General features: G+C 37.3%; 5 protein-coding genes across 12 annotated transcripts in view; 1 reads left to right on the top strand and 4 right to left on the bottom strand.

Annotated features, from left to right (window-relative positions):
• LOC124638116 (cartilage oligomeric matrix protein) overlaps positions 1 to 3,773 on the bottom strand; it is a 33,357-nt gene extending 29,584 nt beyond the window's left edge. Inside the window, exon 1 of the mRNA XM_047174976.1 lies at positions 3,673 to 3,773. The gene's annotated coding sequence lies outside the window, so the exon portion shown is untranslated. The remainder of the gene's footprint in view (positions 1 to 3,672) is intronic.
• LOC124638117 (FAS-associated factor 1) lies at positions 18 to 20,291 on the top strand. Of its 2 annotated transcripts, none has more exons than XM_047174977.1 (17): positions 18 to 145; positions 556 to 624; positions 3,552 to 3,675; positions 4,034 to 4,159; positions 4,422 to 4,593; positions 10,783 to 10,927; positions 11,456 to 11,590; positions 12,068 to 12,194; positions 13,713 to 13,858; positions 14,333 to 14,487; positions 14,842 to 14,978; positions 15,479 to 15,641; positions 15,934 to 16,030; positions 16,668 to 16,808; positions 17,286 to 17,363; positions 17,897 to 18,109; positions 18,328 to 20,291. In XM_047174977.1, exons 1-16 carry the CDS (start codon positions 107 to 109, stop codon positions 17,975 to 17,977), a joined length of 1,935 nt encoding a protein of 644 aa, XP_047030933.1. In that variant the 5' UTR covers positions 18 to 106; the 3' UTR covers positions 17,978 to 18,109; positions 18,328 to 20,291. The 2 variants fall into 2 exon arrangements, with proteins under 2 accessions (XP_047030933.1, XP_047030934.1); XM_047174978.1 differs by having other exon boundaries at positions 11,456 to 11,581.
• LOC124638120 lies at positions 4,947 to 7,207 on the bottom strand. The gene is made up of 5 exons (XM_047174986.1): positions 6,959 to 7,207; positions 6,486 to 6,847; positions 5,995 to 6,103; positions 5,425 to 5,837; positions 4,947 to 5,319 (listed from the first exon to the last, which is right to left on the bottom strand). Exons 1-5 carry the CDS (start codon positions 7,089 to 7,091, stop codon positions 4,951 to 4,953), a joined length of 1,386 nt encoding a protein of 461 aa, XP_047030942.1. The 5' UTR covers positions 7,092 to 7,207; the 3' UTR covers positions 4,947 to 4,950.
• Positions 20,284 to 25,851, bottom strand: part of LOC124638119 (ionotropic receptor 75a-like) — a 21,070-nt gene continuing 15,502 nt past the window's right edge. For 2 of the 7 annotated variants that reach the window (XM_047174981.1, XM_047174984.1), the window contains exons 2-6: positions 22,567 to 22,734; positions 22,047 to 22,267; positions 21,633 to 21,844; positions 21,172 to 21,443; positions 20,284 to 20,794 (exon numbers count right to left, since the gene is read on the bottom strand). In XM_047174981.1, coding sequence (XP_047030937.1) covers positions 20,557 to 20,794; positions 21,172 to 21,443; positions 21,633 to 21,844; positions 22,047 to 22,267; positions 22,567 to 22,727 — 1,104 coding nt within the window. In that variant the 5' untranslated portion in view covers positions 22,728 to 22,734 and the 3' untranslated portion in view covers positions 20,284 to 20,556. Of the gene's footprint in view, positions 20,795 to 21,171; positions 21,444 to 21,632; positions 21,845 to 22,046; positions 22,268 to 22,566; positions 22,735 to 22,811; positions 23,653 to 25,731; positions 25,829 to 25,851 lie in introns of those variants that run through there. The other 5 variants (XM_047174985.1, XM_047174980.1, XM_047174983.1 and 2 more) reach the window with 5 other exon arrangements.
• On the bottom strand, positions 24,262 to 25,793 carry LOC124638122 (lanC-like protein 3 homolog). Its single transcript, XM_047174987.1, has one exon. The coding sequence runs from the start codon at positions 25,658 to 25,660 to the stop codon at positions 24,329 to 24,331; it is 1,332 nt and encodes a 443-aa protein (XP_047030943.1). The 5' UTR covers positions 25,661 to 25,793; the 3' UTR covers positions 24,262 to 24,328.

Consider the following 25,851-nt stretch of genomic DNA (forward strand, 5'->3'; position numbering starts at 1 on the left):
TGATGGCAATGTTATATAGTGTTCTGCTGTTTGTCGATGGTCAGTGTTTGAGTGATTTGTCGCAATCGCAAATGTCATAGTATTTTTTGAGCTCAATAATATCAGGATGGCAGAAAACAGAGAGGAAATTCTAGCAAATTTTCAGGTAAGAGTGCCTTTACAAGATAGCCCTTACTGAATTTTCATATGAACGTCCATTGGTGTTTCGGAAAGGTTATGTAGTGTATAACAACAGTGACTCTTAAATCTCGTTTATCTCTTTGTGCTTTGGTCTTATCGTAGTTTTGAAAGATTTTTTAAAAATTTCTTTGTCCTTTTTGTATTACTGCATAGGTTTTTCGATTGTGAATCATGGTTTTGACACGTGTTATACGTTACGAATTGTGCCTTTATTATTTCTTTGTGCTTATTCGTTGTGAACTTCCTTGAAATCGCTAAGCTACGAGGTAGTACAAGGTAAACCTTGTGGTTGGTGTTTACTACGCTATAGAATTGCGTAGTTGGTATAATTAAGGCAACATTATACTTTTATATAAATGTAACTGTGTGTTCTAGGGTATAACAGCCATAGAAGATGTTGCTGAAGCTATATACCATCTGGAAGAAGCAAATTGGGACTTACTTGTAAGTAAACAACTTTATAATTTTTCACTTTTAACTCTTGCCTGTAGAAATTATAAAATGTATGCAATTTCTGATACAATTCTTCATAATAGAAAATTCAGTTTGTACACAAAGGGATTTTTAGTTTTCTTTCTGGCATCCTACCCATATAAGGGATTGTTTATATATTTAGTAATTGTAGATGTCATGTGTGTCATGATCAGAAAATATTGCTGTTTAGATATCAACTGATATTGCAGGTAAACACACTGGTTTATTGTATATCTTTACAACTAATAAATTAAGTTTTGCTTTGTAGAAACTAGTTTGATGATTATGTGTGACCTTAAAATTTGCATGTCATCTAGGCCTCTACTATGATATTAGGTCTATTTCTAACTCAACTAAATAACAATTGAAATGAGAGTTGAACAAGAGTATTTCATAATTATTACCTGGTACCCATGTCCAGAGGGGACTTTTTCCCGCACCCAGATAAAAAGGAGTCTATGTTATTAAAATGCATAAATACTATGAAATAAGAAACGTCCAAACCTCAGGATGATGACACTACTAATGATCTTATGTATCAAGTGTATGCCATAGCACAAAATTATGGACTAGCACAATATTAATGCCAATATTATAACACTGAAGGATTGCTTTGTTTACTGGACAGATTTGAAAAATTACTTCGCTGTTAGACAGCCCATCTATCAAAGAAAGATATGTATACTACTTTTTAACAGGGTGCACAAAGCAGCCCCCATGGGACTGCCATAGCAACCGTTATGGCAGAAGCCACTATTAAATATAAACTTTTACCGTCTTACCACAAAAACTTTTAAACGTCAGTTTAAGCCTTGTCTAAAAAAATGTCAAATTATGACGTTGACATATGGTTCATTTTGCAGCCACAAAATTTTTAGACAACTGTAAACCAGGCGTTAAAGTTTTTGTAGTAAGGCCATTATTGAATATATTGTTCTAATACTACGGTTTGTATAGTATTACCGCCTTTTTGTTGGTAGGTAATATCTAAAATGCAATAAGTATAATGAGTAAAACCAATAATTTATATTGATTATCAGGTTATTGAAACACCATAAGTATTTTATGTCATAGTGAAGACTATTCCTACTATGCCATATTTCTATTGTTGTCAGTTGAATCTGACCTACATTTTAACTGTGTCCTTGACAAATGTAATGTAGGTAAACTCTATTTATACAACATTTCTTTGTTCTAATTCTGCTAGTTTAATTGGCATTCACTTTTATGACAAAATATCAGCCAATTTCCTGAGGTTTCACCCGGGAACTACCATCCGTACATGGATAAAATATAGCCAGGTTCAGTGGTTTTGAAGAGGGTTAGGGTGCAAACAAACAAAATAATCTCCCTTCTTTATTATATCAGTATAGATATTGGTATAAATAGACTATCAGACTGGGAGACTAGAGTGTACTACAACTAAGCAAACAAAAAAACGAAAGCATCCATTCACAGAATCATTTAAGTCTTTTTAGTGTATTTGATAGGCAGAGATACAATGAACAGTCACAACCTAATCCAAATGATTTCAATACACCCTTACATTTACAGAAGAGAACGTGGATATGGCTTAATGTTGCACCATATTTTTATTTATTGTGAAAGAACGACTTTTTGTTAGGCTTAGAAAATTCGGAAAAAAAACTTGCGACATGGATTTAAAATCTGGATACTAATATTTTTTAATCTATTAAAAAATATATATATAGTCTTAGAATAAATAAAAAATATATAAGGTGATCTTCACACTGCCCCGCATCACGCTGCATCTTGCGTGTCGACGCACCTACGCGCGTTCCTGCGGGAGTGCAGATCTGCATCATCGTGCGGGTTTTTCACGCACTCACGCGCGTAGGTGCGTTTTGTAATTTCACGCACAGCGAGTTCCATTTTCAAATATACACGTCACGCCCATTCAAAATCACGCGCGGCATTGCGGGATTCAGTGTGCCATACCTTGCGTCTCGCCCCGCACCTACGCGCGGGGGTGCGTGTTTCTCCGCATGTATGTGCGTGATCCGCATGAACGCGCGTGGATGCATTTTCAGTGTGTTGGACTATGCGTGTTTTCCATACAAACGGAGATATTTCCATACAACGAAAAAAAACGCATCCACGCACTACGCTGCATCATGCGGGGCAGTGTGATAATCGCCTAACTCACAGCTCAGTACTCATAAAAGATGGTGACAATACAGTTTCTAGTATTTTTTTTTTCTTATAGAAATAAAAACTGGAAAGAATGTCTAAACAATGCTTGCTTGCTCCATGTATGGAGTAAGTTATGCTTCTTGTTGATATGTACATGTTATAACTACCTGTATAGATAAGTTTGTACAAAACAGGTATTAGTGTTGTTTTTATGACAATAAACTGAAGTACACATTATATTGTGTACAACTTAAGCTGTATTTGGCTTTTTGAAGACTTTTTTTAAGCTCATTTGATACATTAGGGATATAATGAGGTTTCAGTCAATTTCTAATGCGTGTGTCACAGCTAGCTAGGGCCGCCATCTCGAATTTCGCCAGACCCCATTTTCAATCCATTTGCCATTACCATATACTTAAATTCAATGAGGTGCTTCCTTACATGAAAAGTGTCCGGGTTTTCCACGGACACTTCTTGAAACTCCGCCCGGACGGCCTCCAAACGAGGACAAATCTGGGGAAACCCGGACGGATGGCGTCAGTCGCAGCCAGCTGGTTAAATTGCCAATCAATCAAACAACTACCTTTTGACTGAATAACCCCAACCAATAATTTTGCCAATTGGTTGATGTGACAGTGCTATGTATGCTCAAATATTTAAAAGCAAGTGACCATCTTACCACCAGTTAACAAATACACAAAGCATTATTAAATATTAAAATCAATAAACCAATATGTTTGCAGGCAGCCATCAACCGGGTGATGCCACAAGATGGGAACAGCTCAGCGGCACAGGACAATGACACTCATGACGTTGAGATGATAGACGATGATATATCTGTGATAACTCCAAAAACTCACCCACCAGGTATGTATTTAATTACTCTACGTTCTATGTGAGCTATCTGGACGCGAACACGAAGCGACGCGGCGAGATTTCCTTTATAGTGGCCAACGTGACATTGCGCTCAGTAGTCATCATCGCGCCGGCTCGCTTTGCGTTCGCGCAGGACTCAGTCTTGTTTTATTGCATGGTTGTAGGTATAGGGTAGAAGTTTTTTTATGCAGAAATGAATTGTTTTTTTTTAGATTTTGATGACTTATACTAGTCACAACACATGTATATTCTGTTTCATCAGATTACCCCCAATTGAAGGGGTGCAGTAGTGTCATAAAATTTATTTCTATTATAATTTTTTAAATATTTTTTGTGTTATATTCTGCAGACCGGGAAGACCGTAATCAAGCATCAACTTCCACGCCTAATTATAATATCACTCCCATCGTAGAACTACAAGTTCATTGTAATAATAAGATACATGAAGTCAAAATACCTGGGAATGCTTCAGTTGGTGAGTACTTTTATATGATTAGAATTTTATTCTTAGTCTAGTCAGTCAGCATGCATAACACGTTATTCACCATGTCATAATTTTGATACATCATTATAAACCGTATAAAATAAAAGATATGACAATTTCAATGCAATTTTTCAGATTTGATTATGCATAAGTCTGTTTAGAAATACATATAACCTTATTTCAACTAAACAGCACTAACCACTCATAGAGAAATTCAAACTGGCAACATTAAAACAAACCACCTCTTTCTCAGGTGATTTAAAAAAAGAACTGGAAAGGATTTGCGGCGTGCCAGTGTGCCGGCAGCAGATATCGGGGCTGGGCGGGTCGCGGGCCACCAACAACGCGCCGCTACTGAGTCTCAATCTGCCGCAGAATGCAGTGCTAAGATTGAAGGCCGCCGAACAACTGATGGCGGATGACGAGTAAGTACAGAATTTTTTACATTGTAAGTTCAACTGAGCTAGAAAGACATGAAACTTGCTGCTCAAGATGGAATGGAAAAGCCTTTTGCCAGATCTCATCATCAAGTCCCACAATGTCTCTAAATATAGTGCTACAAGGATCTTTTGGCACTTGGATGACATTGACAGGAGGGCGTTAGTGTACAATTAGGGTTACCAGCAAATAAAATCTCCCCAATAATAGGGAATTGTTTGATTTCCATTCTGTGACTTTTTTACTTATGAGATGTTCGTGTGATATAGGCCAAGGCTATTATTACATGAAAATAAAATTAAAGGTACCTATGTCAATGAAATAAATAAAAAAAATATCATATATTAAATTCGTTTACTATAATTATGTTCTGCAAGAACTACGTCCAGAGGTTGCATGCGATTAAATTCTTCATCATCTTCATCCTGAGAATCATCGTCGTCAGTGCTTTCCTCGCTATCAGAGCATAACCTTATGATAAATGGTTCGTCCAAATATCCATCTTTTTTTCGGTACTCTTCTTCCAGTTTCTTAACGTGGCCACAATGATTGCGCCATTCCTCGACAGAAATGGTATCGAATGCATTTTGTACCATGTCAGGCATTTGGTTTGGTGGCCTCCCAATATTTATCTCGGCTACTTTTCGTTTCATGGATGCCCAGATCATTTCGATGGGATTTAGATCACAATGATATGGTGGCAAACGACATATCTGAAAAAAAAATAGAATCTTATTCATCTTCACATTGGGTTGGTAATGTTGGTATTAAGATTTTGAGAAAAAAGGGTAGGTATAACTGAATTAAGTAATAGTTACCTTGTGACCCAGTCCTTTTAAAATAGCATCCACAGCATACACTGGTTCGGGTTTGTTTCTATTTACAAGTTCTAAGAGTTGTGGTCTTGTATATTCTTCTGAATATTCAATGTTGTTTATTCTTAACCACTCGATGATTTTATCTTTCCTACTGCTTGTGTTTGGGGGTTTGTTGACGCTTGTGTTGTGATATGGTGCGTTATCCATCACAATTAGACTGGGCTCCTTCAAATTGGGGGACAACTTTTCTAAAACCCATTTTTTAAAATTTGTATGGTTCATGTCGTCGTGGTAGTCACCACTCTTTGTTTGTGACTTAAACACCAAGCAAGCATTCTCCACAAAGCCTTGATTACCTCCGGCATGAACGATAATAAATCTTTGACCTTTAGAGATGGGCTCTAATACTCCATCTGAAATTTTAAAAAATAACTATGAAACAAAGCAGAACACTCAGAACAAAAATCACTCTTATAGAAAGATGTATTATTCAATAAGTAATAGTTCTGAAAAAAAGTTGTAAAAAATATATTACTCAATAATATTAGGAGATCATTAAGTAGCCAATACCTTCATCATCATTCTGCCAACATTTCCCAGCTGTATGACCGGAGTGAATATAGGTCTCATCTAAGTAGACTACAGGTAGTTTTTCTGTATCGTCATTATGTTTTAAAGTCTGAAATAAAATAATTTTATGGTTAGTTTGCAAATTGCTAAACAGTTTTATTAATGATTGCATTAATTTTGAATAGTATCTGATGGTTTAGATAAGCAATATTGTGTGGGCACTTAGTAATACAACCAAGTGTATCTTGGTGTTAATGTTGTTTCATGAACCACCTTTCAGCTACTGTCATGGTTCCTTTAAATGTCGATTACAATCATCAGCAGTACCTAATAGTAACCGGGACCACCAGCTCAACATGCCTTCCAAACCAAGGAATCGCTTAATTTTCAGACAATCTGGTGATTCAGCCTGCAATGTCATAACCAACGGAGGAAAATTCACACAAAGACAATTTGCACGATGTACTACAAACTTATAAGTATATGTATACCTGCAGATAACGAGCACGCCAAGCAGTTATATCATTACGTTCCATGAGGACCTTTCTGTTGCTTATAGTTTTTCTGAATCGAAAACCAATCATTTTTATATGTTGTCTGAGAATTTCTCGGCTGCCTGTGAATCCAATCTCTTCTCTAAGTACTTGCAGCAACTTATTCACTGTTGGTATTTCTTTTTTGAAAGTATAAAATTCATGGATCTTTCGTCTAAGAACACCAATATCAAAATTGTCCATTAAAATTTTATCCTTTCTTGTTTTTCTATTTTTTCCGGGAATAACTATTTTACTCGATGATGCTTCAGCCAATCTTCCTTCATTTCCAATTCTTGCAACAGTCCGTAAAGATATACCTGAAATCGTATTTTATTTAAATGATGTGAAGGAAAAATCTATCTAAAAAACTTACAATTTTAGGTTATGTATTCGTGGTAATATCGGGCACTGTGTATGGTATCACTAACCTGTTGCAGCTGCGACACGCTCATTTACCCTTTCAAATGGAATAATCGGGGCACAAGATTGCTTTTCTTGCATAAAATAGTCCTTCACTTTTAAAACCACCTCTCTAACACCACTTCTTATCACTTTTGGCATAATTTATAAAGGTTTTTACTAAATTAAAGCACGAACAAACACCAACTTCAGCTATCTGTCAAAAGTGACGCTTTGCAAGATGGCGGCGTTAGTTCCAAAATCGGCCACGTGCCAAAAGATCCTTGTAGCACTGTAGACATTGGAAAGTCAAGTCCTTCGGTATATATAGAAATCAGTCTATCAAGTAAGACAACCCAGGTTCGTTTGCGTGTTTTCCGAACTCAAATGATGATAAAAGATATCGACAACAATTATTAAATCATCTATCTAAATCTATTGGATAATATGAAATGTCTGAACTTAAGATATTATCAACGTCATAAAAGCTTGATGACGATTGAAGATTTTTATCTAATCGTTACAAAATAACCTAGGCAATATCATTTTACAAGTTTGATAAAATGAAATGACGTTTTGCAATTAGGTACCTATACATTGATGACTAGTTTCGTTGTTCTACAAATTATAAAACCATCATCATTGATTTATAAATCGTAAGGATGACGACCCAATAGCTGTTAAGCAGAGTTGCACCAAAACATTTACCCTCTTATTATAAAAACTGCCGCAAGTAGTGGTTTAAACCAGACTGAAGACGTCTTGGTTTGTTACGGTACTTACGATAGTCTTCACATCCTTATTACAAAACGTAGACTAAGAGAAGACTGTTTGGCTTCGATTTGTCTGTGGTTGAAAAAATATCCACAGATTATAAGCAACAAATATTTAAATCATTCGTTCAATCGTTCCGGATTCTATGCGCCGTTCCTTTTTACATTATTTTGTTAAGTCTATTTTGATGAAAAATAATTAACTATGATAATAAAAAAAATATCTCTGCAGTTGAAAAGATTACTTTTTATTATTTAAAGGTAATTTTATATTTCTAGTATCTTTTAACGATATACATGATCCAATTATTCTCTTTTAAACAACTATCGAGTTTGCGCGTATAACGGAACGTCAGCGCGCGTATCCGAGTTGTTTTGTTTTTAGGTTAGAAATAACTTGGATTATTTTCATCCCGATTTAAATGATTAAATAAGACGTTGTGCATCTCATTAGAACCTCTTCAAAATTAAGTGCACAATAACTTACACACAGAATATCGTGTGAATTAAATTACCAAAAGAAAATGAAACAACATAAAAGTAGAAAATTATATTTTATTCCGATGTCTATTTATACAGTTAAACGCACTGATACATGTTGGACACTGTTCTTCATCACACAATCTTGTTCCCTTTCTCATCTTGGCATTTTTGTAAATTTTAGCAAGCTTCCAGTCTTTTACAAACATTGCATATTACTGGCAGAGATACGGCGTGTAAAACGCCAAAATAGTCTTGAATCTGTAAATAAACAGTAGACTGTATGATAATCTGATATATTTTCGGAGTTTCATCAAAATCCATGTGGTAGTTTATGCGTGGAACATAAACAAACATCCATAATAAAAACTTCCACTCTTATACAATTAATTAGGATGTTTTGGCAACCTACTTGCACTGTAAAGGCTACTTACTTTATGGCGAGCCCAGTTGAGCATCATATCATCATCCTGGATCATCATGGATTATCATCATGCATTCAATTGACTATTATTTCGAAAAACGTAAATCGATATTTACATCGAAAATTGTCGTCAGGTAATTTGAAGAAATTTTCTCGATGACGCACTCTGTTGGGTCCCCGGACACTCTCAATAGTATTCTAACACATCCAAGTATTCCAAATCACACATATTTATATCCACTTTCGTTTTTTTCATCACAAAACAAATAACCTCAAAAGTAAATAATGTCGGAATTTGACGTTTGTCGACTAAGTACTGCAGTTAAACTAGGGGGCTCGATGGTTTATCTTTTGTACTACAGATAGTGATAGGACTTGCGATAAACTGCGTTTTGTAATAACGTTTTTTCAAGGTCGTACTTAAAGCTGGATTAATGGTAGTACAAAAGCCGATACTTATTTGATATCGATAACGATACTTATTTAGTACCGTTGATTAAGTACCGCCGATACTTATTTGATAAGTATTTAAGCCGATACTTATTTGGTTTTATAATAAGAGGGTAACCCTCTTATTATAAAACGCGGTATCAAATAAGTATCGGCTTTTGTATGTACTACCATTAATCCAGCTTTAAGTACGACCTTGAAAAAACGTTATTACAAAACACAGTTTATCGCATGTCCTATTACTATCTGTAGTACAAAAGATAAACCATCGAGCCCCATAGTTTAACTGCAGTACTTAGTCGACAAACGTCAAATTCCGACATTATTTACTTTTGAGGTTATTTGTTTTGTGATGAAAAAAACGAAAGTGGATATAAATATGTGTGATTTGGAATACTTGGATGTGTTAGAATACTATTGAGAGTGTCCGGGGACCCAACAGAGTGCGTCATCGAGAAAATTTCTTCAAATTACCTGACGACAATTTTCGATGTAAATATCGATTTACGTTTTTCGAAATAATAGTCAATTGAATGCATGATGATAATCCATGATGATCCAGGATGATGATATGATGCTCAACTGGGCTCGCCATAAAGTAAGTAGCCTTTACAGTGCAAGTAGGTTGCCAAAACATCCTAATTAATTGTATAAGAGTGGAAGTTTTTATTATGGATGTTTGTTTATGTTCCACGCATAAACTACCACATGGATTTTGATGAAACTCCGAAAATATATCAGATTATCATACAGTCTACTGTTTATTTACAGATTCAAGACTATTTTGGCGTTTTACACGCCGTATCTCTGCCAGTAATATGCAATGTTTGTAAAAGACTGGAAGCTTGCTAAAATTTACAAAAATGCCAAGATGAGAAAGGGAACAAGATTGTGTGATGAAGAACAGTGTCCAACATGTATCAGTGCGTTTAACTGTATAAATAGACATCGGAATAAAATATAATTTTCTACTTTTATGTTGTTAATTTAATTCACACGATATTCTGTGTGTAAGTTATTGTGCACTTAATTTTGAAGAGGTTCTAATGAGATGCACAACGTCTTATTTAATCATTTAAATCGGGATGAAAATAATCCAAGTTATTTCTAACCTAAAAACAAAACAACTCGGATACGCGCGCTGACGTTCCGTTATACGCGCAAACTCGATAGTTGTTTAAAAGAGAATAATTGGATCATGTATATCGTTAAAAGATACTAGAAATATAAAATTACCTTTAAATAATAAAAAGTAATCTTTTCAACTGCAGAGATATTTTTTTTATTATCATAGTTAATTATTTTTCATCAAAATAGACTTAACAAAATAATGTAAAAAGGAACGGCGCATAGAATCCGGAACGATTGAACGAATGATTTAAATATTTGTTGATTATAATCTGTGGATATTTTTTCAACCACAGACAAATCGAAGTACCAAACAGTCTTCTCTTAGTCTACGTTTTGTAATAAGGATGTGAAGACTATCGTAAGTACCGTAACAAACCAAGACGTCTTCAGTCTGGTTTAAACCACTACTTGCGGCAGTTTTTATAATAAGAGGGATCATGTTTTGTTAAGGCTTGTACAATATTTTTGTTTTTAAGAGCAGATAGATAGTGGAACAGTTAGTTATTTATGTTATTTTTCTCTATTCGGTCAGTGGGTCGTCTTAGGGGCGGAGTTCTCATTATATTTCATGAATATTTGTTTCTGCATCTACCAGGGTAGCAGAAAGGCTGACGACGACATACGTGCTGCACGTGCAGGTGGAAGACAAGGACTACACGCTCAAGTACCCCGGCACTAAGACCGTGCAGGAAGTTAAGGGCGACATATATTCGTTAACAGACATACCTGTTAGGCATCAGGTTAGTGGATTCTAATTACGCTGACGATAAACCAACAAATCAAACTCAGCGCTAGGGGCTCACTCCTGCACAGAGTCGGTTTTGTGACGCATACTATCCCCTTCATCATTATCTATCCTACTGAGGCGACCCCACCATGGGGTCGCCTTCCAGTCTAACCGGATCCAGCTGAGTACCAATATTTTATAAAGAGCGATTGCTTATCTGACTTCAACCTGGGGAACCCAATGCCCGTAGGTAAAACTGGTTGTCAGTCTTACTGGCTTCTGACTACCCGTAACGACTGATAAAGATGTTCAATGACAGCCGAGACCGTTTATCGTGCCTTCGAAAATGGTTGCGCTGGAGATTTTGGTTTTGTGACGCATATTATCCCCTTTCATATTTCATATAAACATAATATTGTTTTTAATCTTATACATACATTTGCCCCAGGTATGGGGTTGGTTTTATGACGCATATTATCCCCTTCATATTTCATATAAACATATTGTTTTTTAACTTATACCTACGTACATATTCTCCCAGGTATGGACAGGCTGGCCATCAGTCCAGGGTCTCGACGACACAGTGCTAGCGATGGCGGGCCTCACGCTCCCGCAGCACGAGCTGTCAGTGCGCCGCGCCCCCGCCAAGCAGAAGGAGTATAAGAGGGTAAATACGGTAATGGGGGCTTACTAACATTTTATGTGTTTGTGTGTGGAGTAGGGATGAGTAGGAAAGTATAAGAGTTGATATAAAAATAACTTTTTTATACAAGAACTTATGAGTATTATCACTTTATTTAACTCTAGTAGAGTGGGTACAACTCATCCCTATTCTCTATCGCTTACTAACCAATATCACATTGAACTGCTCTGGAATAAAAAAAAAATCTGCAGCCAATCTTACTTTTGGTTAACAAATGCATGCATTAAATGTTTAAATTCTGCATTCCTTTGAGGGAAATTAACAAAATGATAAGACTAAAATGACAAAAAAATGCAATTTCTTGCATGTTAAAGAATCGGCAAAACACAACAATCAATAAAACCTCTAAAGTTTCAGCATTGCTTTATTAGATGTTCTAAAGTCCTATTCTACTGACTCGCCTTATATGCATAGAGAGTATGATATCCATATACATATATGATGTTGCAGATAATAGTGGAGAGCTCGGACAGCGAGAATAGTTCCGTGGAGGAAGTAGAAGACACAGCCGAGGGGTACACCGCTGAAGATGACATGTTCGTAGACTTGGTGCAGTCCGAGAGGTTGCAGCCGCTTAGTAAGTAATCACACTAATATTATAATCTAGACTCTAGACACACGGCAGTGTGTCCGCCAAGTTCGAGCAAAAAAAAAGCGACACACCGGCCGTGGGTTATATTACACGAACCATTTCGGGCCAAATTCGACCCCCCCTATAACTCAAAATCTATTTTATTTACGCATATCAAATTTCTAGTATCTGTTGAGACCCCCTCACTTATCTAAAATACAAAATTTAATTAATATACCTATTGTAGGTCTTGAGATATTGACGTCAGAAAATCGCTATTTTTACTATACACTCACTGACTGACTGATTCACTGACTCACTCATCAAAAACCTAGACCACTTCCAATGGTCGTAGTGACTTGAAATTTGGCATGGAGGTAGGTCTTTATGTCAAGGTAAAGGGAAAAATCTGAAAATGGCCAAGTGTGAGTCAGTTTCAAAATAATGAAGGTGATTTATACCCGGTGTAAATTTATACCCCTAAGGAACTAAAACGAACTAAATTTATCTACATTTATATAATATATCTTCGAATGGTCGTACCGATCTGAAATTCGTTACAAAGGTTTGTATTTAGTCAAAGTAAAGTAAAAATCTGAAAACGGCCAAGAGTGAGTCACTTTCGAAAATAACGAATGTGTAACTTTGATCCACGAACATAATAAATGATAACATGACATGTCAGTCAGTTGGTAAATCTAGTCCATTTAGTTAATCTAGTTCATTTCTTTGTAAGAAGCATAGTGCATATTCAAAAATCTGAAAGATAGTATTAATGAGACATTTCCTTAACTAACTTAGTCATAAGAAAAAAATAAAATAAACAACCTTACAAAAATAAATGAAATCCCACCCAAAACAAAAATGTGAAAGGTTGCCAAGTTCGATAATATGGGAATGCTTCGCCTATAAAAGAAGTGAGATCTGAATAAGTACCAAGTTCCATACACATACCTCAGTTAAAAATAGTTACTTTTTAATGATGGTTCTTGGCAAGTTTTCACACACCTTGTTATAAACCTACTAAACGCAATGAATAAAGTATATAATTTTCTATTAAAACTTGCCAAGTAACATCATTAAAAAGTAACTATTTTTAACTGAGGTATGTGTATGGAACTTGGTACTTATTCAGATCTCACTTCTTTTATAGGCAAAGCATTCCCATATTATCGAACTTGGCAACCTTTCACATTTTTGTTTTGGGTGGGATCGGATTCACACTTATATTATAATAACATCCAAACTGATTGGGGTATACTGATGTTTGGATAATCGATTTAAAAATAAATGATATAATTTTATGTTTAGTACTAGTAATTAAAAACGAATGATCTATTCGTATACCGTATCCATTCATCCAAAAAGCATGCAGAAAAAGTATAGTTGCACGAATCACCAAATATAATTGCGCAGAACACCAAATACGATTGCGCAGAACACTAATTATAATTGTGCAAAACTCCAAATATAACTGCGCAGCAAACAAATCTGCGCAAAAACTAACTATAATTGCTTGTCCAGTGTCGGAGAGCGTGGAGGACGAGGCGCTGGGCTGCATCGAGTTCGGGGCGCGGTTCCGCTCGCGCTACGGGCCCAACACGCCGCACTTCTTCGAGGGCACGCTGCACGACGCCATCAAGGAGTCCTGCCTCAAACCCGCGAAAGAGGTACTATTACTATTGTGTAAAGTCAATACCCCCTTATTAGCCCACGTCATTTTAATCTCCAATCTCCCATCAATATTTGATCTAACATCATTTTTGCCCCGTTTCTAATAATCGTTGTAATCGTAATCTTCTCATTTGTGAGCACCAAACTTTTCGTTACTAGTAAATAGTATAACAAAACTTCTCAAAACTGTAACTACAGTTTTTATCACACTCCGATTTATCGATCAAAATTCACACTTTACCGCTCAGTTTCAACGGTACCCTTCAGATTTTCCCCATTTTTTACTTTACCACTTTCATTCATCATTTTCTTTGCCTCCCTATAATATCTATCTATAGTTAACTTATTAACTTTAACTTACTTTGTATATTATACTAGGTAAATATATCCTATCATAGACATTTATCAGGTATTGGAAATCAATCTGCGTCCAGTTTCGTACAAAATTAACCCCTAACTTCTGTTGACAGCGTAAACTATTAGGCGTATACCTACACCATGAGCAATCAGTGTTATCCAACGTGTTCTGCGCACAACTGCTGGGCTGCGAGGCGGTGCTGCAGACCCTGGCCGCCAACTTCATCGTCTACGGCTGGGACCTGTCGCATCCAGATAATAATAACATGTTAGTTTTATTTAAAAATTGAAGTGAAATTTGATATAGACACAAAAAAAAACTAGCGATGACTCAGTACAGTCGGCCATAAACGGCTTTAATTTGAGCTTCATTGAATTCAATAAGGTTCTTTTTTCCTTACGCTCCGCGTTAGAAAAGTAAACTTTAGCGGCATTTGAGGTTAAAGAATCTTTTGTTTAAATTTGCAGAACTCGTTTTTGGTCGAATGTACAAAACGGAGACGTGATTAGCAACGTTTACGAGTGAACATTTTTGTTCGTTTCATATTTTGTTGCTATATTTTATCAAGGCAACATGAGTTCTTCATAAAAGAAGATTAAATTAAATAACATTTTATTGCAGGTTACTATCATCGGTAGCAAATGCTCTAGGTCCTGTAGCAAGCATGACGATACGCAACATCCCGGTGGAGCGGCTGCCGGCGCTCGTCATCATCATGCGAGTACGCTCCAACACTGAGATCTACTCCGTCATCAACGGTGAGTCAGCTGCCTAGCCTTTTTTCTAACTACGTTGCCTTATTGTGAACCTGGTGCAGATGAGTACTAGTGTGTCACATGGAGTGACTGCTTATTTGATCCTCCAATATAGTTACCGTAGTAATATGATACCATTGGTGAGACTAGTTGGCAGACTTGAAAGCTTTTACTACCCCTAAAGATTACTCAAGACTACAAATGACAATCCTTATGCCGGAGCTGCTACTATTGACGGTTGAATTAATAATTAATAAAGTAAAAAGGTGATATCCCAACATCATCTGCCTAGCCTTTTCCCAGCTATGTTGGGGTTGGCTAAGAGTTTTGCAAGGCGCTACTGCCTATCTGACCTCCACAACCCAGTTACCTGGGCAGCCCAATATCCCTAGGTAAAACTGGTTTCAGTATGGGCAGTCGCCCATAACGACTGCCAAAGAAGATATTCACATGACAGCCATATCCCAAACATCCTCACATTAATTTAATGTAAACATTTCCAGGTAACGTGGGCGTCTCAGAGCTACTGGGCGGGCTGGTAGAAGCGTTAGAGCGGTTCAGCTCTGCTCGCGAGGACGAAGCGCGGCTGGAGCGGGAGAGAGACGCGAGGCAACGCGTCAAGCGGGAACAGGACGAGGCGTACCAGCGGAGTTTAGAGGCCGACAGGTGAATTAGATATCTTATTTACTTTTCTTCTATTCTACAAAACAAAATTTCGTCCTAATTGAAGACCGGGAAGTGGGTCAAATTAAGATTCGAAGATTTTCTTACATACATAGTTACAACTGGAGCTAATGTAAACGTGTAAAAATAATGTTTGTGTGTATGTTTGTAATGAAAAAAAAAATTTGGCACTGATTTGAAACTTACTGATTTGAAACTTGTAAAACTACAGTATTCCCGAGTAACACTTCTAGAATATAGCGGAGATTAATAAAAAAATATTTCCTTTTTGCAGAGCTAAAGAAGAAGTAAAGAAAAGGGCAGAACTAGAAAGAAATCAAGAATTAGAAAGAGCTGAGTCAGAAAGACAAATGGAGGAAGCGAAAAAAGAGGTAAGTTTGGTTTTGTTTATCTCACACACATGTATGCTGTATGTGTAATGTTAACTGTACCTATTTATTTATCTAAATAATTATATTCTGGGATAATATATAGTATTTTATTTACATGGGAATTATATTGTACTAACGACCCGCTTCGCACGGGAAAACAGTATTTCCCCACTATTTAATGCATGTTATTATACATATAAACCTTCCTCATTAATGACTCTATCTATTAAAAAAAAACCGCAAGAAAATCGGTTTTGTAGTTTTGAAGATTTAAGTGTACGTAGGGACAGAAAAAGCGACTTTGTTTTATACTATGTAGTGATACACGAAAATATTTTTTAATGAAACTCGTTTTACTTGCGTAAACAACGCCAGGTGACCCATCCCACAGAGCGTTTCTCTATGAGATTATATCTAACAAGCACGCGGAGCTGACGTACGTGTTGTACTCCCACTTCACGCAGCGAACTCCCTTAGCCCTCATTTGTTTTGGTATCTCGGTACAATACAGATAGAAATATGAATAATTTTAATAGAATTTTGTGGCAAAGAGAGTTGAGAATATTGTGGATTACTTTTCCATGGGTTTTCTATAAAAAAGAAACTGTGTTAACAAATCTATGTTATTTCTTTCCAGGCGGAGCGCGTGGTGGCGGCGCGGCGCGTGCCGGCGGAGCCGCTGGCCGCGGCGGCGGACGTCGCGCGCATCCGCGTGCGCCTGCCGCCGCCGCACGAGCGCTGCCTCGAGCGACGCTTCCACGCACACGACACGCTCGCCGTACGTATCCTTCTATACTAATCATATAAGCAGGAAAAAAAATGTTTGTTTCTATTGGTAATCCCGCATTGCCATTAGAAAATGTTTATAAACATTTTCTAATATCAAACGTTTGTAAACATTTTCTAATATACATACATATTAGATAAGCTGTACCTTGAACAGTAGTAAATGTTTTTATATTGGAAGGAAGCATATGTTTTATATTAATTGCAATGTCGAAGCGCCATATCTAATGGATAAACTCAAAAAGTACTGGAACAATTTATAAAATGCTGAAAAGCTGCACTCTTCCCGAGTAAAATAGACTATATTTTATCCCGACACGTGCAGTAGTTTCCACGGCACGCGGGTGAGACCATGGGAAGACGGCTAGTACATACACAGTACGCCAATCCCGGCGAACCTAACCTTTGACTAAAACCACAATCTCTTCTAATCAGACTTTAATCCTAATATTGCTCTAATTATTCACAGGCGTTACTAGATTTCCTCGCATCTAAGGGCTATCCACAAGAAAGTTACAAGGTTATCTCTAGCTGGCCTAGGAGAGACGTAAGTATTTACTTATTTACTACTTTCCATCCGCTATTTTACCACTGAAATACATCCCCATATAATATGCTCACCATCTTAACTGCATGTCACCTATAAATATGTTAGGGGACATCCATAAATTGCATGAGGTGTTTTTGTTATTATTTAGTGTCTCATTTCGGGTCGCAACATTATGCTGAGCGAGGGCCGTATTGCGCGCTTTAAGACGCATATTTTCCCTTAAATTTGTTTTATGTTCTTTTTATCGGTGTTATGCTCATTTTGTTAAGGGCATTTATGCATCTTATATTTTGCGCAATAAAACTTATTTCTTTCTTTCTATTTTCTGGGCCTCCCTAGTTAAAACTAGTTATAAATATTGCTATCATAACGATTACGCTAAAGATTAAATCTTAAGTATGTACCATCTGGATTAAATGGACTTCAACGTAAGATTAGATGAGCTTTGACTCGACTCCTATAAACATCTCACGTATTTTATGAACACCTTACTTGATATAACATTAATCACATTTCTTTCACCCATTTAGCTGACACTGGAATCTCCAAGCAGTACACTGAAGACGCTAAAGCTGTACCCTCAAGAGACGGTGATGCTCGAGGAGCGGTGAAACGCGACCGCTCGCTCCGTCGCCGCATCACACACACACTACTAAATCTATTACGTCACTCTACTGGCTGTACCGTGAAGCTTTCGTTATTGCCGCCGATAGATGGCGCTGATTTCAATTAAGGTACCATTATTAACCTTTTCACCGCCACGCCATATCGGTATTCCTATGCCCTGTACGCCAAGCCCGAAAATCTTAATTAAATATCTACTAAAAAATACATAAAAGTAATGATTTAATAGGTTTATTTTGTATTTTTCTGCGACCTGTTTTTTGTCGAGTATAGCCGTCGTTGGCGCACAGGGCACGCTTGCTCATGTCGGCTATAGCCGACATTGGCGTTCAAAAGGTTAATGGACACACTCAGAGACATTTAATGGTACTTAAGCCGTTCCTTAGTACAGATTTTGTATGAGAATCTTCCACTAAGGAGTGACTTAAGTAATCATGTGTGTATAAATATCTCTGAGTGTGGGGGTAAGTCTCGAAAATCTTCAGTACAGCCTACCTCAATATGTCCAATTTCTTCAATAGATTTTCAACCTTATCACAATAGCGGAAGGTTGTATCACAATGTTTGATTAGTAAAATTTGATAGATTCGGGTAGGTTGACCTGCTGATGTCTGTACATCTGTCCACTATTTATAATTTTTTTAATGCAGATTTTTTAATCGTCAGATAACTTTTGACTGGAGAATATGTTTGACGTTTTAAATTGAAAATAATATGTCAAAACACCATATTTATTCCTCAGATAGAAGTTACTTTATGATTGAAAAATCGGACCTCAATATTTTTTTTTAAATTATGGTTATAAAAAATTGAGAAAATTCGCTTTATCAAGCGAATAGAATTGTCAAAGACTACACTAGCGCCTCTAGGACTTCAATAACGAAAGCCTTCACGATGACGTCACAGCATTCAGATTGGAACCCCATTGTCTCTGTTTCTTCATAAAATATTTCACGCTATACTGTACCGAAACACTCTCTGTGGTATTTTGTTTATATCAATTTGCAGTTTTAAATATTATATAATTTGTAAATTATTTCTTAAAATGGACTGTATAAAAGTAAAGTTCGAAATAAGAGTTTCAATTTTAAATATGTTTGCATTAATATGATAATTAATATTTTCACTCGCGGTATTTCTAACAATGAACTTTTACTACCTAGTAGTTCATTTTTCAAGGGTTTTAAATAATTTAAATAAATGTTTGTGAATATTGCTTGCGGGACCCTTATTTCGAATTTTACTAAAAATGGCATACGTCAAGAAATGTTTTAGTTGAAAGTTGCATTTCTAGGATAAGAAACTCTTTCCTGTCTTGTGGCTTCCGTAGAGAACGCCGTACTAGGCGAATTTAATGATAAAACTAACTTCAAGACTGCCTCTCCACTTCATAATATTGTAGTATTAAATAATTGAGAAAATTTTCTCTGCAAAATGCAGCTATGTACTATCGAGGCAGTCATGAACGAGATCATTACATTACCCATCATATAGGTTATGCCATAACTAAATTGTAACTACATACATGTAAACTATTTATTAAGAAATGTGGTAACAAAACCACACGTTTTACCGATATCGATGTATTTGATAACCATACAAAATAGCACGAAATTAAATAATGTGACGTTCTGTTTGATACCCAAACTAATGGTACTATATGCGTGTTATAATTTCTAAATAGTTACTTGATATTGTGAGCTTAACATACAATGTTATTCGAGTTTGAATCTTGTTGTGCATCCATAGTGTTTATATTGCGTTGCGTACCGCCGCGGACGACGGAGCTCCCCGCTGCGTTGTGAGCTTGCATTGCGAACAATACTGACAAATAAACGGACTCTTGTTTGTATTCAGTGCAGCGTTAAACATCCTCATTTATATATCTATATATAAATGATCGTTAGCTTAATATTGTACATTGATTAATTATTTGACTGGGTCTAGAGGCGGGCGATAAACACACTGTTCTGACCATTTGTTACATCACAATGTTTTAAATAGCCAAAGAGCTGCGTTTAAAGGAGTTGCGTCTTGCAATGTGTTTATTCCTCGCCTCATAGTCAGCCATGTACTGATCTTATGTAAACTTCATTCGAGTAATGTGGCTGACTCGTTCCAGCGTCAGTCAGCCACACTGCCGTGTATTATATACATACATGATAATAGTATAAATTATTATGAACGTGGATATCCCTGCAGTTTTGGATGTTTGTAATTTTTTCACAAGTCCACTCTGAAGTGTATCTGTGTAACGCGAGGAAGTTATGTACCCAAAATAATAAAACTGATGGAAGATTATTTTTTGTTTTTTATTTTTGACTAGAACTATAATATATTCTTTTCTATAAATTATCTCTAAAGTCTCTCTTCCACCTATAAGATTTCAAAAACATTATCACACAGGGTGCAGTTCTTCTACTTATAATAAATAGTATGATGGTCCTAGTATCCGCATTTTAAAAGCGATAATGTTCTCAGTGCAAGAAATGGATCATTGCAGGACCAATAACCGACTCTTTCTACACACTGACAACTTACTATGTCAATATGATTAGAAACTAAATCAATGCACAAAATCTCTCAACCCCGCCCTCTGAACCACTCTATGCAATACAATCTCGCAGAGCAGTAACAGCACAGACAGGAGCATGCCTAGAGCCAGCACCAACAGCGGCGTGGAGAACTCTCGGATTCCCACACAGAAGACGCTGGAGTCCGGCGTGTGAGCACATTCCGGCATCGGCTCGTCCACGTCGGCGCGCAAGCGTTGAGGTAAGCCCACCTCGGAGAATCTGCGTATGCTGCAAATTAAAATAACCTCTCTATTAATAAACGTTTAGAGAAGTTATTCCTAAATGAAACCTATAAAATGTACGATTATTCCTGGTGGAACTTAAATCTGTGTTTATTAATAATGTACTCCTTGTATTTGACTTCGTAGGTTTCTACGGGAGCAAGCATTCAAGGAACTTGGAAAGGAGTCCACCAAGTTTTGTTTTGACCCTCTGCTTTTTGAAAACCGGTCTGCGACTTCTTTTTATCAGACCTCCCAAAAAGAAGGTTCTCAATCAGGATGGTAGCATATATTTTTTTAGTTCGCGCTAGGCTTCTAAGTAAGGATCATGTAATCAAGACTTTTCGTGCAGTTCTAGCGTCCTACTTCCAAATCTCAACTTACGCATAAGCAACATGTTCTCTATACTGCGTGTCCTTCCTCATCACGACGCCCATTCGCTGCAACGGGTACATCTGAACTAAAGTGGTGTCGCAAATCTCTCGCTCGTTAAACGTGGCCTTTATCAAAGGGAACGCAACACTTGTGTCGATGTGTATGGCGTAGCCCCCTCTTCTTACTAAGTCCATGCATTTTTCCGCAGGGAAGTAGTTGTGTTGGGTGGCTGTTACAACCTTCTTGTGGTACAGTTCGATGGCTACTGGGTCGGTGGTACGCTGTAAAAGGGAACTTGATGTTGAAGTAGTTATGTACGTCCAAAATAGGGTACCTAATCCTGCCGGACTGACTAAAGAAAAATAATAAAATTGCAATATCAGGTCACTAAGACTCATTTGCTTCTCTTTTTTTCCTTCTTATTGAAGTATATGTAGTAGGGTGTTTTCTAGACTAGGGTAGGTACTTACTTTAAAGTAGTCATAATTATACACAATATCATGAGCACCAGCCTTCAAATCGCTATCCAAAAGATCCTTCAGCGTCCTAATATTCCTGGGCGCCTCTAAAAGTAGGGACGACACTATAGTAGCGTTGTAGTACTGATATAGAGTCACCGCGTACATGAACGTGATGAATATCAGCAGCTTTGTGGACGTTGACTCGCGGTTCACAGCGATACCTAGAAAGATATGTATTTTTTGGATACTGTAGGATCACCAGCTCCCGGTGTTGTTAAAATGAATGAACAGCCACCAACTACGAAAGCAACGGTTTACTGTTTTACTGGTGAGCAAAACGGTCCATAGTGGATTTAACGACTCCACCTGAAAGACCTGAAAGACATAATGCATGACGGTTGTTGGACAAATACGGATACCTACCTTGTTGACAAATCGCTCCCCAAATAATGATTCCAGCTAAACTTAACGAGGAGTCTTCATTATCCCCCCAGGTGTTCTGCACGAGCAGCATGGCCCACAATATGACTGCTGTCACCACCAACATGGCGATGACGCAGTACCAGACTATCCCGCTCAGCGGACGAGTGTAGATCGTGTAGAAACCGCCCGGGTACTTCGGGTGACGGAAGATGAAGCTGTGCCTTTATAATGTACAGGTTTTTGAGAAAACAATCATACCTATGTGTCGCGCGGTTGGGTAAAAAAAGCTACCTATGGACAAATCTGTCATGTGGAATTGTGAGAAAGCACATCATTTGTTTCTGATAAAAGATAAATTAACCGATAGTCGGACCGGGACCTAAACTTCATCCTTTCATAGTTTCATGGTATTTCATCAGAAATCGTTTCAAATAAGAGTTTATTAACAACCAACAGAATTCTTTCAAAAGCGCATTCGTTACGAGATACAATCTAGATTAAATTATAAACATTATCTTACCTAGACACCCAAACCTCTGAAACGTACTGCACAAGCTCCCATCTATCGATCCTGTAAAAGATGGGGGCTCCTCCTAGTTCCGCCTGGCCGCAGTACAAAGCGTGCACCATACCATCGAACGTGCCGTTGCGTTTGTAACCCCATGAATGTACGCGATGCATGTCGAACCTATGTATTTTAAGAAAAGAAAGATGTATAGCTTTATCCAATCCTCAAGTTGCAATTGGTGACCATAAAACACTTACCGAAAATTGTACATATCTCGCATATATTTTAGTAAAATGAAAAATTTCATTCTATGCACCGTATCAACTTTGACCTGCATGCGAATAGGCTTTTCCATGTACTGTTCTGTGGTCTGGTTCGTTAACTTAGTCGGATTTATTACAACTACCGCTGTTTTAACGAACGCGCCGCCCAAGTCCCATCGGTTCAAGTCCTCGATGTATAATGAAGAATTCCAATGGCCAACCAATCTGGTTACATATTTACCCTTTAATTTAAAGCCCGTGTTGTACACTTCGTACAAGTTGTAGGACTGATTCAGCTTATGAGCGACAATAACATCAGAATCCACTAATATTGGATATCGAGACAAGGCCTCTAAAATTGGCGACAAATGTTCCGCGATTATAATGAATGAAAAATCTTTAAATGATATAGTTCTCGAATCCAAAACAGAATTCCAGCCTTCACAAGAAGTGTCTACCACTATCCCAGTCTTCTTATAGTTCAATGGTACGATGTACGTTCCATTGGAAATTATTTTAGAACCCGCTATGAGAATATTGTTATCGTTGAATATTTTATGGACACCATTCACGAAATGGTTATCGTAACATTGAAATAAGACAGCATTTTTAATATTTTTATGCTTGAGGATATCGATTACTAAAGGAACTTCTGTTACTGAAAGAGTTAGTAGTAAGTTACAGAATAAATTCATTTTGATAAGATCTTTTACACCGCGCAAACTGTAATGTAGGATTTTTAAGGGTCTTAACCGTCGTATGAATGTTTAGCAAGCAATAAATGATAACGAATATCGATTAAAGATTGAAACGTGAATGACAAGAAAATTGAGAATATTACTGGTCTGCTGTTAGGCTGAGAACCCACTGTGATGCATAGCGACAGATTACTACTGCTGTCTGCTTAGAGTAGATTGTTTAGCTTATGTATCATGTCGTTACTTTGCGAGGGGTCTTTATGAGATTCTCTAAAATCAGATCAAAGAAAGTTAAGGACAACTAAAGAAACTATAGATGTGATGACATGATTAGCATGTTCTAGGACGGGAAGAGCGCAGGGCGGTAACTGCATTATCTTCTACGACCTTGCGATCACTAGTCCTACAACAAACGACAACAAAATATTAAAGGGATTTTTCGTTGCAATGGGTTGGTGCCTTTCCTGCAGCTAAGCATTTAAAATGCGAGATCATTTTCATGCTTCCGTTGACATGGTTGACGTATTTGAAATAGCTGCTATTAGTGTCAACATTATGCTGCATTTATTGGAGCAGCTATCAAATTTTTCCATGGAAAGTATTATGGCCACAGATATAAGTGGCACAAATACCAATAAGACATGCAAAAGTTTATTTTTTTCCAATATTGATTCACAGTCTAAAGTTATTTTGCATCAGTTTCCATTGGGCACTGTATTGTGTAAAACTTTCTAAAAAAGAAAGACTTTTTGCCAGAAAACATTTAATAAATAACTAGACTATAGGGAACAAACACGTTTAAAATCAACAGGTTCAGAAATTGTAAGTAGAGAATACATCTTGGAAAGGAAATTCTGCCTTATCAGGGACTAGGAGGTCTGCCAGGAAGCATACAGTACCGGCAGAACCTTCATACAAACTCTCTGGATTGTCTGGTAGCCTTGCATCTCTAATAAACTCATCAGTCACCATGAAATCAGCAAACATTTTGGCCCTATGCAGGTATTTCTTGTCTCCAGTTAATCTATGAAGCAGAAGGAATACATAACCATTGCCACCTACTCCATGACAAATCCCAGGGCCCTTCCGTAACAATCCCTTTGACCACACCACTTCACCAGCCTTCACACAAGCATCATAAAATCTTTGATCTTTGTAAACTAAATAAGCTTTAGCCATTAGGTAGATGGTTCCTGGGGCACCATGACACCAATGCACCAGCTTGTGGTCACTCAGCCCAATCTCCTCCATGCAACAGGGCCAGTTCCCTTCATCAGTTTGCAATGAAGCCAGATACTCTACTGATGATTTAATGTCATGAGCAGCGGACTTGTTGTATCTCAAATATCCAGGAACAGTCAGGAGCATCTGCAGGATGAAGCTAATGCCATGTGCTGCACCAAGGTACTCTGTATTGTAATAGTGGTACATCAAGGGACAAGGGCTCTGGTGTCTCATTGAGTAATCCCTTCCTGAGGCGACAATTACGTCACAGAGCTTGTATAGCTCTTCATTCGTCAAAACCGGTGTCTGAAGTTCTCTGCTCATCCACAAGCAGCCTGCGAGATAGCCAGCGCGTCCGACAAAGAACTCATCTCCACCACATTTCAAGAACTTGGGGTTCATATACTGAGTGTAAAGAGATTTGTAAGCCTTCAGCATATCGGCGGAGTGTTCGTCGCCTAGCTCTTTGTATAATACTGTGGCTAACGCGTACGTACCGGCATCGCCCAAGAGAAATGAAGTCTTATCGCCGGCCGACACTTCTAAGGCAGGTTTTAAGTATTCCAGGCTCTTTTGCACATATATGGATTTATTCTCCGAGAGCACTGTGTTTTTAGAAAGATAATAAAACATGTAAGACACGCCGGTGATGCCCACATACAAACCTCCATCGACATTCTTGCGAGAAGGATGTAAGCGTTTAGAAATATTATTCGTATATTCGCCGATCTGATTAATGAACTCTTCTTTGTTAATCGTGATAGAGTTACCCGGCTTGTGATCGTCGTAGGGGTTTGGAAAGAACCGTACCATTCTCCTTTCGTCAAAAGTTGTATTTACTGTGGACAGCAAATCTACTGTCAATATATTCTTAAAGGTACGGAGTATCGTAGAAGAAACCTTTTCGAAACTTTTACGCATCAATGCTATTTTCAATGCAAATTCTTCAAAATAAAGTAAATATATCAGAAATATGTAATCTTTCAGCAAACCTTTCTTTTGCTATGAATATTGATGCGATATTGTTTTGTTTTTGTATATCAATTTTTGACACTTGCGCTCCATCTTCATTGCTACCAACCGCATTAAAGAAACAGATGCGTTCATTCAAT

The sequence above is a fragment of the Helicoverpa zea genome, chromosome 17 (genome assembly GCF_022581195.2).
Source record: "Helicoverpa zea isolate HzStark_Cry1AcR chromosome 17, ilHelZeax1.1, whole genome shotgun sequence".
Lineage (NCBI taxonomy): Eukaryota > Metazoa > Arthropoda > Insecta > Lepidoptera > Noctuidae > Helicoverpa > Helicoverpa zea.

Coding starts and splice junctions, on each gene's coding strand:
- LOC124638117 (XM_047174977.1), top strand. CDS start 107: ATGGCAGAAAACAGAGAGGAAATTCTAGCAAATTTTCAG. Junction 3,676..4,033: donor TCCAAAAACTCACCCACCAG/GTATGTATTTAA, acceptor TATATTCTGCAG/ACCGGGAAGACCGTAATCAA. Junction 17,364..17,896: donor CTAGCTGGCCTAGGAGAGAC/GTAAGTATTTAC, acceptor TCACCCATTTAG/CTGACACTGGAATCTCCAAG.
- LOC124638120 (XM_047174986.1), bottom strand. CDS start 7,091: ATGCCAAAAGTGATAAGAAGTGGTGTTAGAGAGGTGGTTTTAAAAGTG. Junction 6,104..6,485: donor GGCGTGCTCGTTATCTGCAG/GTATACATATAC, acceptor ATTTTATTTCAG/ACTTTAAAACATAATGACGA. Junction 5,320..5,424: donor TAAAAGGACTGGGTCACAAG/GTAACTATTACT, acceptor TTTTTTTTTCAG/ATATGTCGTTTGCCACCATA.
- LOC124638122 (XM_047174987.1), bottom strand. CDS start 25,660: ATGCGTAAAAGTTTCGAAAAGGTTTCTTCTACGATACTCCGTACCTTT.